Here is a 16,513-nt window from a genome sequence, read left to right as displayed (position 1 = left end):
GGAAAGAAACCAGAGTAGCCAGAAGAAACCCACACAGCCCCAGGGAGAGCATGCAAAATCTACACAGAAAGAGCCCTACTGGGAACCTTCTTGCTGTGAGGTGACAGTGCTAAGCACTGTATCACCACGCCACCCTATTTCAGATGTCGTGTCTATTTCAAGGCACCACCCTTCAACACACCCTCTTACCTTATTATGACTATTTTAGATTCAAGATTCAAGAGCTTTATTGTCAATACACAGTATACACAGTATACAGGTACCGAAATGCTGTTTCACCCCAAGCCCCCCATGGTGCATTTATAAGTGTATAAAAGATATATCTCCAAGCGATATAAAACTAGGATTTACAAATAAATAACATGCTAAATTTCTGTAAAATTAAGGGAAAATTAAGGGATAAAAAGGCACTAATTACTAACTATACAATGCTATACAATACTATAATGATAACTATACAATACTAAATGTACGATAAATAAAGACAGGACAGAGACAATACAAAGTGGATTGTCGGGTAGGTATTGAATACCAGGTTCAAGTTATTGTCCGGATATTGTAGACGAGACAGGACGAAGACATGTGCAAGATGCAAAATGTGCAAATATAGTATAATTTAGATGTGTATTCATTAACTATGTGACTTATATGCACCATATATTATCACTCCTATACTGCTTTGAGATTTCCACATGATATTTCAAAGACTAACTGTTGCTTGTCTCTGTGGAAACTGGAGCAAATATGGTAGAAACATTGGTGGCAATGTCAAAGTACCCTTTGAACTCTACTTCCTATAAAATACACACGGACAAATCTGACCTTTCCTCACGTTTACAGTGTAGTAAAATATAGATGTGTAATTTAAAAACTCAGTAACAGGATGTTCACTGTATTTGTGTAATTTCTCTAGAGTTGTACAACAACTGTACGAATGGCTTTCTGTTTGTTTGAGGACAAATGCTGACTTTAATGCTGCATTAACAGAGCTTTACTTAGCTTCCCTGTGTGTATTTGAATGTCAGTGTTAGTGTGGGTGGGTGTGTTAGACTGATGTTTTGGTGTATTAACAGCTCTTCTTGGCTCTGTATTATGTGTGGGTGTTTAAATGTTTGGAAGAATTTCTGTGCATGAGTGTAGGTAGAGTTTTTTTGTGAATACTGACATGCAAGTGTGTCCGTGCCCACAGTCTTCTGCATGCTTGTGTTTGCTGTTTCTCAGTAATTTGTTCACAACTTCATTTAAGTCTCTGTATGAATTCTCAGTCGTGTCTGCATCATGATGCTGTGCTTATGTCCGTGTCCACTGATTGATGTTGATGTTTCCATCATATTAACAGCTTCTGTAAGTGCTGGGTGTGTTTCGGCACCCTGAGGCCACACTCCCTACTCCATTAGCGCCCACACTAACAACACTAATTAGCTAGCTTCCCTTTGCCCACTCTGGAGGAATCAATAAATACCTTTCTTTCCGCTTGGCAGTGTGAATCCAAATAACCCCCTTTACACCACCCCGAATTACACTTATCCACAACTTATAGCCTTTAAAACTATACAATTTGTGCAGCAGTGGTCTGTGGAGCTCTTTTTAAGGTTTTAACCTGTAATTATTTTCCTTTGGTGCTGCTAATGCTGGAAGATTTGTTTTGTAAATGGTAGACCATTTACCATAATTTAAAATGTGTATATTGTAGCACTAAAGGTTTCTACATTTGTTTATTTTATTTTTGAAAAAGGAAGGGGGCAAAAAAAATCTGACTATTAATAAAAGATTCAAAAAGCACAAACCTACTTATGCTCCAGTAATTTCTTGCCTTATTTGGCCCTTTTCCCCCAAAATGATAATGGCATAGAGAGTAATGTTAATACAGCAGTGAGCCACTTTATCTGCCTGTGTACTCCACAAACCACCATGAGAACTCCATACATACAGATGTATGTAAGGTGGAGTGTATTTTATATGTTTTTAATATATAATAAAAATACTCTAATTTTTGTCTTACTTTCAAATTTCAAGTGCACAGTGAACTATTACAATGGAAGATTGCATAGTGATGAGCAAACAGAGAGCACTAAAAACAGAAAAAAACACAGTAAAGTAAATGTTACACAGACAGCCACACAAAAATGGGTCAGTTATCAAACAGCAGTTTGAAGGTGGATGTTCACTGTAATAATTGAAACTTGATATTGTGCCAAATTTAGAAGCAGCATGAGTCTGACAAAACAACTGTTTGTATCCTAATCCCATTTTAACTTGTTTAGTTCTGCACATTTACAGTTCTGATGATGTAAGTTTGCCTGGGATTATAAACATGACTAGTCGTTGTTAAAGTAACTTTTATCATTTGGCTTCAGTTAAGGTTAGAAGATGAAAATTAAATTATTAGTGTAAAGTAACACGACAGTGAGGCAGTCATGGGGCTGCACCAAACAGGATGAAAAAATGAGACAACGAAAGCGAAGAAAGGACTTGGGCTTCTTGAACAATTAACGGGAAATGGAGGAGAAAGAACAACAGGAATGAGAGCTATGGCAGACCATTTTATCCTCGGTAAATCATAATGAAGATGTCTGGCTGTATATTAATACAAGTCACCCACTCGTGGCTTAATGGAAGATACAGTGCCTCATTTGTGCATCTGTGTCACATAAAAGGAAAACCTAGATGGCCTGGAAATCTATAGGGCACCAACTACATTACAGTGAGGCCGAATTAAACTGAGACAAAAACATCTCATCTTCATTTTCTTCTGTCAGATGTCACCTTGGTGCAGAAGTGGATAACTGTTGTAATAATTTCATTGCAAAAAGGAACATGACAGTGGGCCAATTCTAAGAGTTGACGTTTCACCCTTAATCCATAAAATATACTAGCAGCTTTTGTATTTTTGTTAACAAAAGTTACCCAGAACACTCAATGTTGCTATTGTTTAGATGTATAGCCAGTTTTGTGTTTCAAAGTCACACGTTTAAGCTACTCAAATATTTGCCTTCCTTTGCTTTTCATAGCCACACATTGCATTTGTTTTTAATTGCTTCTGAAGCTCACTGCATGAGCTATCTTATTCTGTTAGGCTGGAGTATTATAGGTTTACTTCGCTGTGTTTCAGGAAACCCACTGAAACCCCACTGCTGTTTTCTGCTGCACGGTTCTGACTCACAGACAGGGATCTTTTCATCAAGTTTTTCCTTCCAGATCCTTGAAAAACAAGAAAGCTGGAATTGCTTTAATTCTGAAAAAAACAGTGGAATATTAATAATATCACAGGATAATATATCAACAGAAAAGGCACATGATTCCTGAATTTAATAGTCACAGGTAATGTGCTTTGATTTAATTCCAACAGTCATCTATTTAATGAGCAGCCAGGGTTGGTGTATTTTGGAAATAATAGCTAAACAGCAGCATAAAAGCCACAGTATCTAAAAATAATGTGAAATTTAACACAGTGGGGAGTCATAAGCTTACTCTCCTGTCATCTGTCTGTAAAACGAATTGGGGGGGGGAGAAATCTAGATAGGGCAGCTACTGACAGTTAGCAAACATAAATGCTTGAATTTTTATTCTCCCCTTGGGACCAGTTTGACCCTGGAGGTAATCATATTAAACAGGCACAGACAATAGCGAGACAAACAGGCTTTATTTCAGGCAGCAGGATCTGACAGCTTGTGTGAACATAATGCTGAGTGTGGTGTACTGCCTGAGTGAGCTGATGTTTGGAAAGTTCTTGAAACCTTTGTCTCGCGCTCCAGTGGATCGTCCTCGTAAACAAATAACTGGAGAACTTAAGTTTAGTTGAAACCACTCCAGTAGGTTTCCTCTCCATTGAAAAAACCTCTCTTCCTTTTAAAACCCAGTAAGATGTCAGTCCTAATAGTGATTACAGTCTATCAAGAAAAGGCCTTATGAAAACATATACTTTGTTTTTAATCTCATTGTTGATGATACATCGATATGAAACACAGGGAAATTAATTATATGTAGAGTCGTACTACATGCTTGTATGTATCCTTTTCTTGTGATATATATAGGAACAGGACCAGAAATTTTAAATCTTTACTTTTACATTTATGTTTATATTAATCATTATATTAACCCCAACCCTAATTCTGAGCTTTATCCCATGAAAATCACTAAATACATTTAGCCCTCTTGTAGGTGAGATAGATTTTTTGTTACCATTGTTTGTGTCTTTGCAAAGTTTCTGTCAGAGTACTCTGTGGACTACTTCTTCATATCTAATCCAACAGTCCACAGTGTACTTTAAATCCATTCAGTGTGAAACCAGAATTTATGAGTTTTGATTTAAAAGCAAGAAAACCTCATTCAAATTCACACTGGTTATTAGTTAATACTACCAACTTTCTCAGCACAATGCATGTGCATGTGAATGACAAATCAAAGAGAAAATGTGTTGTTTATTTGTTGCTTTTTAGTCTTTCTGCAGTTTTATAAGAGTTTTTTTTACATCCTGAGAGCATCACAGAAAACTGAAAAAAATAAATCATTTTAAAACAAAACCCTTACTGGAAGTTGTAGATAAGGGAGAAACTATTACACACTTTGCTGCACTGGTAAAATAAAATGAGGGCTGTAGAGTTTTTGTTTTGTTTTTTCCACTTTTTTCTCTTCAACCTGTCAAGCATGGAAGCATTGCTTTTTCAGTCACTAAAGCATCTTGATTTTCTCGTAGGTGTGGCCTGCTGCAGGTAGGAGACCGTCTTCTGTCGATCAATGGAATCCCCACAGAAGACGGAACACTCGAGGAAGCCAATCAGCTCCTCCGAGATGCTGCATTGACCAATAAGGTCACACTGGAAATAGAGTTTGATGTAGCAGGTTTGTAAACTTAGCAAAAAGTTTTATACCTTATACCGTGTCATACATGCACCATACATATTCCTTGCTAATTTGTGAAGCCTGAAAAACGTTTTCACAGAATAGAAAGACACCTTTGTGTTCGTTAATAGCTCCCATTTAAAACATACCTTTGTTTAAAAAGCACATATAATCTCATTTTCACAGACTGGATATACTGGTGAGATTCCTGTGCTGCGAGCTTTTGTGTTAGCAAAGGCAGGATTAGACAGAATAAATACAGCTCTTCACTGCAGAGCATGGCACCATTGACATGCTGTCAACTCCTGTGGAAAGTACTCTGAGTTCATTCAGGGTCTTTATTTCTGATTTCTCTGTAGAAGAAAAGTCTCAACAGATTCCATTTTGGAAAATGTTAAACTCGGATTAGGATTAAATCAATCCAAGATTATTTTTTAAGAATCAAATTACATTAAATAAATACAGTGTAGTGCTTGTTTTGAAGGGAATCTGTTCAGTACTATAATTTAATCATTCTAATAAGTGAAGGCTGAATGACCTGCTTTTGTTTTTAACTTTGATACAATTATTCAAAAAGTCATTTTTGTTTTTTTGGTTTTTTTTGTTGTTGTTCATAATAATCATTCAAAGACTTGGTAAAAAATAAATGTGTAGTATAATGGAATTATACATCCAGGCATCTACTTTTACACCTGTAAGTGTAAAAAGTCCTTATAAAAAAATGAAGTACTGTGCAGTTTAGGTAGTCACTGGGAATTTTCAAACAATTTAAGTGTTTGATTGAGGTCTCTGCAGTTATTAATAGTAGCTTTTTCACTCATTGAGTTATATGACCAGCAGATAATTTCGAAGTAAAGGATGCTCATAACTAACTCTATAAATTAAAAAGAATAGATTTATTAGATCTACTGATAATAACCCTAAATTTGGGTGGTACGTATTCACCAAGTGTTATATTTATATTGGTTTATGTTTGCTTGATTGTTAGTTTGTTTTCCTTTTTAACTACTTTGAGTAGATCTGTTTTGTTGTCTGCTTTCATGCACAAGCTGTTCAGGAAATTAAATTACCTTTTCTTGGTGAGTGAAACAAACTCTAAAGTAAGAAACAGATCCAAGTAAGGAGTCAGACAGCCTTACGTGGTTGCTGTGCTTACAGTTTTAAAGGTGTTTGACTGGTAGAATTAGTATTTACTCCTGTAGGCAAACAATGAGGATTTACAGTCCCCGTTTGCCATGTAGAAGAGTTATTATCTGTTTCTTTTTACATTACTTGTTTCTCTGGTTATGCTTAAGTGTCTGTGTTTCTGTTGCAGAATCAGTGGTGCCAAGCAGTGGTACTTTCCATGTCAAACTGCCGAAGAAAAGAGGAGTGGAACTGGGGCTCACCATCAGTGGTAGGAACACACACACTTGAAACATTTTTCATGTGATCCACTTTTTGTTTTGAACAGCTGCTGGCAGAATGTTTAAAATTCATTCGACCACCCACATGCATTTTTTATGATAACAAAGTCTGCAGAGAAGCTAAGCTATAAATTCCAACAATGTTTATTAAATGGTATAGATATTGTTTGTCTTTCTGGTGCCACTGGCATCACGCTGTGTGTCCAGCATTTTTTCAGTTAGAGCTAAGTCACTTAGTTTCAACTGAGGAAAATCTACACAAAATCTCTACAGTGATGTTTTTTGACTAACCTTTGAACTTCACCTCAATGGTGGCATTGTGGAGAAGAGACAGTTGAGAGGAAAAGGTATACTTTGGATTCCATCTCCTGTATCTTCCAACTTCTATGATCATGAGCTTTAAGTGGTGACCAAAAGAAAGAGATCCTAAGTGATCAAAATCAGTTTTCTCCATAGATCTGTTGGGTTCAGACACCACACTGCTATGCAATAACTATGCATGCAATTATTAGATGGACTTCAAAGCAGAATAGCATGAATGACTGCTCACCTGTTGTTTGTCTATGTTCACAGCCTAATATATAGCCCTGCATTAGGGGACAGGTTCCAAAATTTTAAGGGGGCTCGCAGTAGAACTAGTTCTCCTTTTCATCAAAAGATGTCCTCTGAGGTAGTTCGGGGATTTAATAAGGATGCCTCCTAGGCACCTTCCTTTAGAGATTCTCCAGGCTTGGAGGAGATCCAAGTGTAGACCCAGAACTCACTGGAGAAATTATATATCTCATCTGACCTGGAGCGTCTGGGAATCCCCTGCAGGGAACTGTAAAAGGACATCTGAATTACTGATTAGCCTAGTGCCGCTGCAATAAAGAAAAGAAATTGAAGCTAAACTTTGTGGCAGCAGTTCGTAGGTTGATGTTAGTTTGAATTCGAGTGCACAAGGTCAGGGTTAATTTTTCTAGTTTTTGTGAAATACATTTCTCAGCATCATTAAATATGCTATGAGATGAACAAAAATACTGGCTATGAGCTGAGCGCTACCCGCTAACATCAGTGGTCAACCTCACTGTGTGTTAAATAAATAGGAGTAAAGTTATGTTGCAGAATCCATAGAGCCTTTCCAAAATTGATGTTCAAAAAGAACACATGGGTGCAATGATCAGTGGTCATGTGGTGTATACAGTATAATGTTGCAATAAATATTTGTAATCAAAAATAAAAGCACACACTTGAGCGTTTACCCTGCAGACTTGGAATTATTCTGCCAGTCAAAAGTGGTTATTGAGAAAGTAATTCATCACACGCTAACTGTATCTGTAAAGCTTTATAGCACAGTCTTCACTCTTCACTGGGAATGACCTACATTCAGTGTTTAATTATACCTAGCCTTGAATGTGGGTATATTGTAGTGTTCCACGCTTATTTTAAGTAGCATTAGCTCAGTGACAGGAGAACTACTGAACCTGACACATTTTTAAATATTTAAAGAGAAGATAATTGAAGACGGCTGGGCCCCAGCAATTTTGCTGGAGGTTGTGTGGAAGAAAACAAGCAGGCAATGCCTATTTTTTTTCTTGTCCACTATGTTGAATTTATTTAAAGAAAATATGCAATTTTTATGTCTAGGATTTGGGGCCTTAACTTAATATGTTATATATTTTTTAATGTTAATGTAAATCATTGTCTGTATCTTGGAGTCAATACTAAATCGAGGTGTGATATCTGGCTCCTAAAGATTGTCTTGACTGCCTGTAAAAATGCTGTCATCAAATCCTCAGAGAAAACCTGGTTTTGTGTATCTTTTTGGCATTGCCAGATCCACATGCCCCCTTTGTCCACTCAACATGATTGGGGTGGGGTGGGGGGGGGATACTGAAGGAGATGCAACTGTGAATGTACTCATTTTCTTTTAGTCTCTCTTATTTTCTCTCTATCCCTTCTTACATTAGACATCAATGCTAAAAACATTGTGTGCACCTTGTGTGTATCTGCACATGTCTACTATGCCTGTCTCTGATGTTTGCTGATACCAAGCAACATTTCATATCCCTGCCACACATTTGCATTTAAAAGTGCTGTATATATATCGTGTAAGGAAAATAGCTGAAGACATAAGCACTGCAGAAACAGTGTAGCTCTCTCAAATTATTTCTGCAAACCAGTCCTACAGGATAACTGAGAGTATACTATGGTGTAACTATAGAGAGTCTAAGCGCATAAAAATATTTTTGTCCTTATTTCAACTTTCCTGGCTAAAGAGACAGGATGTTAGAGCTATCATGTATATCAAATGTCCAAATCAAACCAATTGTCTTACCTCTGGTCATTTTCAGCCCTGAAACGCAGGATTTTTTAAATTTAATTACTCCCTTGTTCTTCAGTGACATTGTAGCGATGTGTTATAGTTGTCACCATCTAAATGACTAATGATAATAACCTCAAATTAAGTTATATTGTCACAATTCTGATGTATGGTTTATATAAAATGGTATAAAGCACGTTGTTCCTTGGCCGCATTTGAGACAAGAGAATGGTGCAATGGTGCCACCTTCTGAACAGAAAATATTCACAGCTAGCTGGGCTTACCCTCAGAGAGCAGGGAACCCAAAATGTTAAGATAAGATAAGATGGCCTTTATTAGTCCCACAGGTGGGAAATTTGTTTTGTTACAGCAAAAGTGCAAAGTTATGTAGCAGAAATTAGAAAACACTGGAATGCAATAAAATAAAATAAAATAAAATACTATGTACAATAGAATAAAATAGAATAGAATAATATATACAATAGAATAAAATAGAAATACAAATACTATATACAACTGAGTAGGAAAATACAAAAACACAACTTCGTCAGAAGAAGAATTGCACATATAGCAGTCTTATTGCAATTCTTCTTGGCTTATTGCAATTCTTCCCTGAGTCTTGGCTATTGACACAAATCTGCATGCAGGCACTTTGTCCTGAGGTGATATTAGAGGATGGATGGATGAATATACAACCTTAATGTTACTATTTATATTGAACTGATTATTGTTATCATTATTATTATTATTATCATTGTTGTTGTTGTTTTTATTTTTATTTGTTAACTGACATGTTATATTTTGATGTTGTTGCTGCTGTTCCTGCTAAATCTTATTATGGTTTCATCTACCTTAACAGCCAGTAAGAAGCCAGGAGAGCCTCTTATCATTTCTGACATCAAGAAGGGGAGCATGGCTCACAGGTATTTTATAGGGACTAGTGTTATATTCCTTTGTAAGGACTGCATGTTTTGTTTTGGGGGGGTGTTTTCTGCCACCTTAAAAAAAATTTCTTTTCAATTTCATTTTGTTCTGGGTTTTTTTGTTTTTGAATTTATATCCATATTATAGTTCACTTTTTAATTGTGTTTTATGACACTTGTTACAATGTATCACCTTCTGGGCAATTTTGTTTTGTTTTTAATCTTAGAGTAAATTGCACACTAAGAACTAGGACACCAGACTTTACTAGTCATGTGTGTTTCTCTTGTTCACAGTAATACACAATTACAGTGATATGAGCTTTAACATAGACCCCCTTGCCTTAATCCTTTGTGTCCTATATTCAGCAACGTGCTGGACACTGGACGAAGTTTTTGGTCCATATTAACACGATAGTATCAAACACCTTTCTAACATCAGAAGACAGGTACACTGCAGTCATAAAGAAGTAGATCTTATACTCAGGCTATGTTTAAATGATGGCCATTTAATACTAAAGGGATCATTTTGACTATATTTATATACTTAAGTGCACTGTGTTGTTGCCTTGTGGATGGGCTCAGATTTTTGTGTTAATGAGCAGCTTAATAAGTTTGTTTAATAAGTAAGTAATAAGAGTGAGCACTACTATTTTCTAACAATAAAAATTATATAGAGTTTTGGAGACTTACATAGCAAGGACCACTAAAACCAGCCAGCTCAACACAGTTTTTTTTTTTCTAGGTGGGTGGGTTTATGGGTGTTGTATTTATTTTCCAACTAATATATTGAGGAGCAAGACATGTCATATCATACACTCATAAAGTTACACCTTTTTTTTAGAATTCCACTGAGCCCTTTTAAATTTGAAATGATAGAGTTCAACTTAGTAACATAAGTGTTTTTACTTCAGCGTTTGATTAATATCTACAAAAGTTTCAAATGCTTTGACTTTTTTCTTTGTCACTCTCTGTTCTTTCACTCTCTCACCACCAGAACAGGAACACTGGAGCCTGGAGATAAGCTGCTGGCTATTGACAACATCAGACTTGAAAACTGTTCCAAAGATGATGCAGAGCAGATCCTCCAGCAGTGTGAGGAACTCGTCAAATTAAAAATACGTAAAGATGAAGACAACTCAGGTACTTTTGTGAATATAGTTATTTCTATATTTGAGGGACAGAGCTCTGACCTGAGTTAAGCTATTGTTTTAGGTTTTCTTTAGTTTATTATTTCAGTTGCCGTCAGAAAAAAGAAAGCTGTACTAATGGGGTTTGACCACAAGGTGGCACTATTGTCCAAAACTCTGGGACACCTACACAACTAAAATGGTCTTCATAAAAGCACTGTTGAAGCTATTTGAAAATGGAAACAGGCAAATCCTATGTGAGACAATAAAGAATGTATTATAAATTACAACATAAATCCAACATGTTTATACAATATAGTATAATTTTATATAGAAAAATTGTGTTCTTCTGTGCGGTGACCTATTATGGGTACTGGAAACAACAAGCAGCAGCCTAGAGTTCTAATCCATCTAAGGACCTTTGTGCATGGTCACATATTCACACTTTAACAGTCTTACAGCTTACACCTTGTGTTTATCTATACACATAAACACATTTAAGTTATATAATGTGACGTAAACACACACACACACACAGACTAAGTTAGGGACTGTGTAATGAGGGTAAATTATGAGACTGTAGTCATCAGGCACAAACACACACAAGGAGGAAATAACATGTGTGCATGCTATATGATGACAAGGCAGTCTTTTCCCTGGTTACCATGGAAACTGTCTTGCCTACCAGTGTAGTCTCAAGAAGCGTTTTGACCTACTTCTGGAATCAAGTGTGTTTGTGTGTGTGCGCATTTCCAGCGAGCAGGTAATGTGATCCAGTATTACTTAGTGACCTGAAGTGTTTTGTGTGCGTGTGCATCAGATAAGAAGCATCCATCAGACGGTATAATGTACTCCTCAGACTTGAAACACTAGATTAATGTGTGTGTGTCTCTGTGTGTGTGACTGCGTGTATGTGTGTTTGTGTGTATCAGATGAGCAGGAGACGTCAGGCAGCATCATATACACAGTGGAACTGAAGCGGTACGGAGGCCCTCTGGGTATCACCATCTCTGGCACTGAGGAGCCTTTTGACCCCATCACTATATCAGGCCTAACTAAGAGAGGCCTTGCAGAAAGGTACATACTCAGACACACAAAATCTCTTCTGGGAATTCTAGGTTGCCATTTTGTAGCTCTAAATGAAATTCCCTAGATTTCTGGATAGAGCATTTTTGTATAAATCCAAATCTAAAAAACTGATGAAATGAAAATGAATTGAATATCTCACTATGTCTATCATGTTTTACATGTCTGTGTTGCTCTGTAACTAAAAAAACAACAGTACCAGCATTGAAGCTCGCTTTATTTTACATTAACCAAATGTAGTTATTTTAACAAAAAAAGCAACTCCAAAAGAAAGGTGACTCATGCTCCATGGCTGCAGACTTTTGGAGTTTGAGGTGATGACCCAAATGCAGACAGAACGAGGCGTGAAATGGGAATTAACCAAAAGCGAGCCAATTTATTGACTGGTAACGGTACAAAAACAAAGGCAAAGGAAACCATAAACTCTAACTGAACTGGAAAAAGAGAAGAGAAACATGGAAATAAGAAATGTGGAAATCATAAAACCTGGAACACAGAAGATTAAACAGACAATCTGACAAGGAACAAAGGAAAACTGACACAGAGTACACAGACGGGGATGATTAGGGCGATGGAAACACATGGGAACACAGCTGGGATGAATAAACATAACAACACAAGGGAAGCTAAACTAAACACACTGAACACGGGACGAGAGACTGTCAAAATATAACAGGAAGCACACAGAGACATAGACTAAGACACCTGGGCTTGACACAGAGACGGGGATAAACAAACAGGGGGACGAAAGACCCCGATACAACTAAGATACACAGAGGACGAGGGAGCGAGAGGGATGAAACACAAGGAGAGGAACATGGGGACAGTAAATGGAGACGAGACATTACCGAGATACAGACATGACCGAGGAAACATACACAGAGAACATGACAGACTCTCACAGGAGACACAGGGATGAGATAGAAGAAAACATGAACCAGAAATGCACACATGTCCACTGGCAGATAACAGGATACTGTGTTAGCATAAGGCAGCCACATACAATTAAAGCTCACTGCATGTTTGCACAGCATATTGCTAACAAGCAGAACAATTACTGTTGTTGAAGTATACGTCAATGTGACATGTATTTACATTTCTGCAATGGTTAATATCAACTGTGTCACATCAACACAGAATTGGATATATCAGTTGCCGATCCACCAGTCATTGGTCCGAGCCAGTTAGATATAAACCAAACAATCAGTGCATCTCCAATTTTCATGTGTTGATATTTTTGTCAAGCCTATATTCCTTCCTTCCATCCATCCATTTTCCAGATTCTACACCAGAAGCTGAATGTCCAGCAAGTGCCATTTGACACAGAGTAATGACAGATGTGATATTCTGAACACGAGATGGTAGCTAGTGTCCAAAGCAAGACTGAGAGAAAGATGACATAATGTTTTCCCTGAGTCATAAACATCCATTGGTAAATTCAGCTTACATCCACTCCACCACACAGCACCTTCAGCTTTTATAACAGGCTCACGTGTTATTCCATCAAACTACGCCCACAGAGGCAACATACTACTTTCCCACTTCCAAATACACACACACTGTGACCCCATTTCTCTGAGTCTGTGATGTAATTGTTCTATTTCCCATTCTAAACTGTTGTCGATAAAGCACTCAGACCTGTTGGCTAAAAGCACTCTACAAATAAACTTGGTGCAGCTTGACACAGATAAAAGTGCAGGAATACATACGATAACCACAGTGCTACATCTTACACCGACCCAGTTTTTCTCCTTTTCTTTTCGGTCAAGTGATTTAATTTTGTTCAACCACCAAAGGACGTAGGGGCCAGGCACAAACTAGGACCATTATAACTTAGGTCTACCTTATCTGTGTGCGTACATACTGTTCACCAAGAAAGAAAATGCATTCTTCCAGATATTGTTTTTTAGTGGCACATGATTTTCTGCAAGTAGCACTAAGTTTAACTTTTTGGCAGTCCTCTTTCTACAAGTCATCTACAGTGCTTTTAAAAAAATGTAATTAATTTTGGCATATTTATATTTATAGCACATATTTCACTCAATTTAATACTACACAAATACAAAATAGTTTTTAAATGATGATATTATTTATTAAATAAAAAGGCTATCCAACCTACCCGACCTTATGTGAAAAAAGTAATTGCCCCTTGCACCTGGTTGTGCCACTCTTGGCAGCAAGAACTGATTTCATGCATTTCGTTTAACTGACAATGAGTCTCTCAAGTCACTCTTCAGAATTATTTTACTGTAACTCAGCCCCATTGGAGGGTTTTTGACCATGAATGGCTTGTTTAAGATCACGTCAAAGATTCTCAGTCAGATTTAAAAGTCTGACTAGGCCACTCTAAAACTCTTTTTTTTAAATTTAATTATTTATTTATTTGAGCCGTCCAGCGCTAGACTTGCTGGTGTGTTTTGGATCATTGCCGCCCTTTAGGACACGAACTGATGGCTAGACATTCTCCATGAAGATTTTCTGGAATAGTGCAGAATTCATGGTTTCATCAATTACGGCAAGTCATTCAAGTCCTGAAGCAATAAAGCAGCCCCAGACCATCACACTAACACCATCTTGTTTGACTTTGATCTTCTTTTTATAAAATGCTGTATTAGTTTTATGCCAGACATAAGAGGATACAAAACTTTGTAAAAGTTCAAATTTGTCATGGGCTTCCAGCAGGAAGGCTCTAAGTGTCACGTCCGATGTGGCAGACGTGTGGAGTGTAGATAAGGACCCAAGATGCAGACTGCTTAAGTGGTGAGCGAGCTTTAATAACCAAAGGGTGACACAAACGGAGAAGAGGTGGGCGAAAACCCAAAACCTAAGAATGAACTAAACTGGGAAAAGCTAAGCAAAAACAAACCTGAAACCTTGAAACATGAAACGGAGATGCAGGGAGAATAATGCGGCCAGAATACGCAGGAAAATGGAGGGGAATAACACAGACGAAACAGCAACGCGGACAAGCTAACCCACACTATAAATACACACGCCAGGAATCAGGGGAAGGGAAACAGGAGGGGAACACACCTGGAAGACATCACAACTGACGAGGCAGGGGAAAACGTAAACAGAACACACTGACATCAGACACAGACCTTCACAATAAAACCGGAACTACACAAGCAAGGACACAGACTAAGAAACGCGGACTAAACACAGGAACACTTGGGCAGAACTGAATAAACACTAAACAGAGGAAGAACAGAACCAAAATCACAATAGAAAAACACAAAACGCTGGGTCAAAAGGACCCAGGATCATGACAGTACCCCCCCCTCGAAGGCTGGCCCCAGACAGCCCAACAAGAAAAACAAAACCGCCAGAAAAACAGAAAACCCGACCAGGGCGGGCGGCGGGGGTCCAGGACGGAGGGCTCGGAGCAAAACAAAACAGGTGCACTAGACAGCAAAAAACAAAACACGAGTCCCAAAACCAAAAGAAAAGAAACACACCAGAGCTCAAGAAAACAGTCCAAATCAGAACACCTCAGGGGGCCGGCCGTGAGGACGGCAACGTGGACACAGTTCAGGGGGACGGCCATGAGGACGGCAGCGGCGGCGACGTGGGCACCGTTCAGGGGGCCGGCCCGGGGGCCGACAACACAGGAGCCCGGACAGTTCAGGGGGCCGGCCGTGAGGACGGCAACGGTGGGGACCCAGGCGAAGGGAGTCTGGGGGCCGCCCACGACGGTGATGGCGCCTGGCCAGCGGCCTGGAAAGTGGCCGGTTAGCTGGAGGCGAAGACACGGAGGCTGGACCAGACGGGGCTGAAGACACGGAGGCTGGACCAGACGGGGCTGAAGACACGGAGGCTGGACCAGACGGGGCTGAAGACACGGAGGCTGGACCAGACGGGGCTGAAGACACGGAGGCTGGACCAGACGGGGCTGCAGCAGGCGACGCTGAAGACTCGGAGACTGCAGCTGGCGTAGCGGATGAGGCTGCAGGCGACGGCGTGGACGCCGGAGACGAAGGCACTGCAGGCGACGGCGTGGACGCCGGAGACGAAGGCACTGCAGGCGACGGCGTGGACGCCGGAGACGAAGGCACTGCAGGCGGCGGCGTGGGAGACGGAGGCGCTGCAGGCGGCGGCGTAAGAGACAGAGGCGCTGCAGGCGGCGGCGTAGATGGTGAGGCTGCCGCTGGCGAGGATGGTGAGGCTGCAGCTGGCGGCGGCGTGGAAGCCGGAGACGGAGGCGCTGCAGCTGGCGTGAATGAAGAGGCGGCAGCTGACGTGGAAGCCGGAGACGGAGGCGCTGCAGCTGGCGTGAATGAAGAGGCGGCAGCTGGCGTGGAAGCCGGAGGCGGTGCAGGCGGCGGCGTGGAAGCCGGAGGCGGTGGCGCTGCAGCTGGCGTGAATGAAGAGGCTGTAGCTGGCGTGGAAGCTGGAGGCGGTGGCGCTGCAGCTGGCGTGAATGAAGAGGCTGTAGCTGGCGTGGAAGCCGGAGACGGAAGCGCTGCAGCTGTCGGCGGCGTGGAAGCCGAGACGGAGGCGCTGCAGCTGGCGGCGGCGTGGAAGCCGAGACGGAGGCGCTGCAGCTGGCGGCGGCGTGGAAGCCGGAGGCGCTGCAGCTGGCGGCGTGGAAGCCGGGCGCTGCAGGCTGGGCGGGTCCCTCGGATCCTCCAGCGAAGACTGATGACGGCGGGCGGGCGGTCCCTCGGACCCTCCAGCGGAGACACGAGGCGAAGGCCGGAGCGGTCCCTCGGACCTCCAGCGGAGACACGAGGCGAAGGCCGGAGCGGTCCCTCGGACCCTCCAGCGGAGACTAGAGGCGAAGGCCGGAGCAGTCCCTCGGACCCTCCAGCGGAGACACGAGACGAA

The 16,513-nt window shown here is 40.3% G+C and overlaps 1 protein-coding gene across 1 annotated transcript in view; it reads left to right on the top strand.

Annotated features, from left to right (window-relative positions):
- The window catches only part of grip2b (glutamate receptor interacting protein 2b), a 79,437-nt gene that overhangs the window by 47,042 nt on the left and 15,882 nt on the right, over positions 1 to 16,513 (top strand). The window contains exons 13-17 of the mRNA XM_039612666.1: positions 4,697 to 4,842; positions 6,158 to 6,238; positions 9,410 to 9,473; positions 10,468 to 10,613; positions 11,533 to 11,677. Of these exons, the coding sequence (XP_039468600.1) occupies positions 4,697 to 4,842; positions 6,158 to 6,238; positions 9,410 to 9,473; positions 10,468 to 10,613; positions 11,533 to 11,677 (582 nt within the window). The remainder of the gene's footprint in view (positions 1 to 4,696; positions 4,843 to 6,157; positions 6,239 to 9,409; positions 9,474 to 10,467; positions 10,614 to 11,532; positions 11,678 to 16,513) is intronic.

Source organism: Oreochromis aureus, linkage group 5, assembly GCF_013358895.1.
Source record: "Oreochromis aureus strain Israel breed Guangdong linkage group 5, ZZ_aureus, whole genome shotgun sequence".
NCBI classification, from domain to species: domain Eukaryota; kingdom Metazoa; phylum Chordata; class Actinopteri; order Cichliformes; family Cichlidae; genus Oreochromis; species Oreochromis aureus.
The sequence above is the reverse complement of the archived record's forward strand: the minus strand, read 5'-3'. Positions and strand labels throughout refer to the sequence as shown.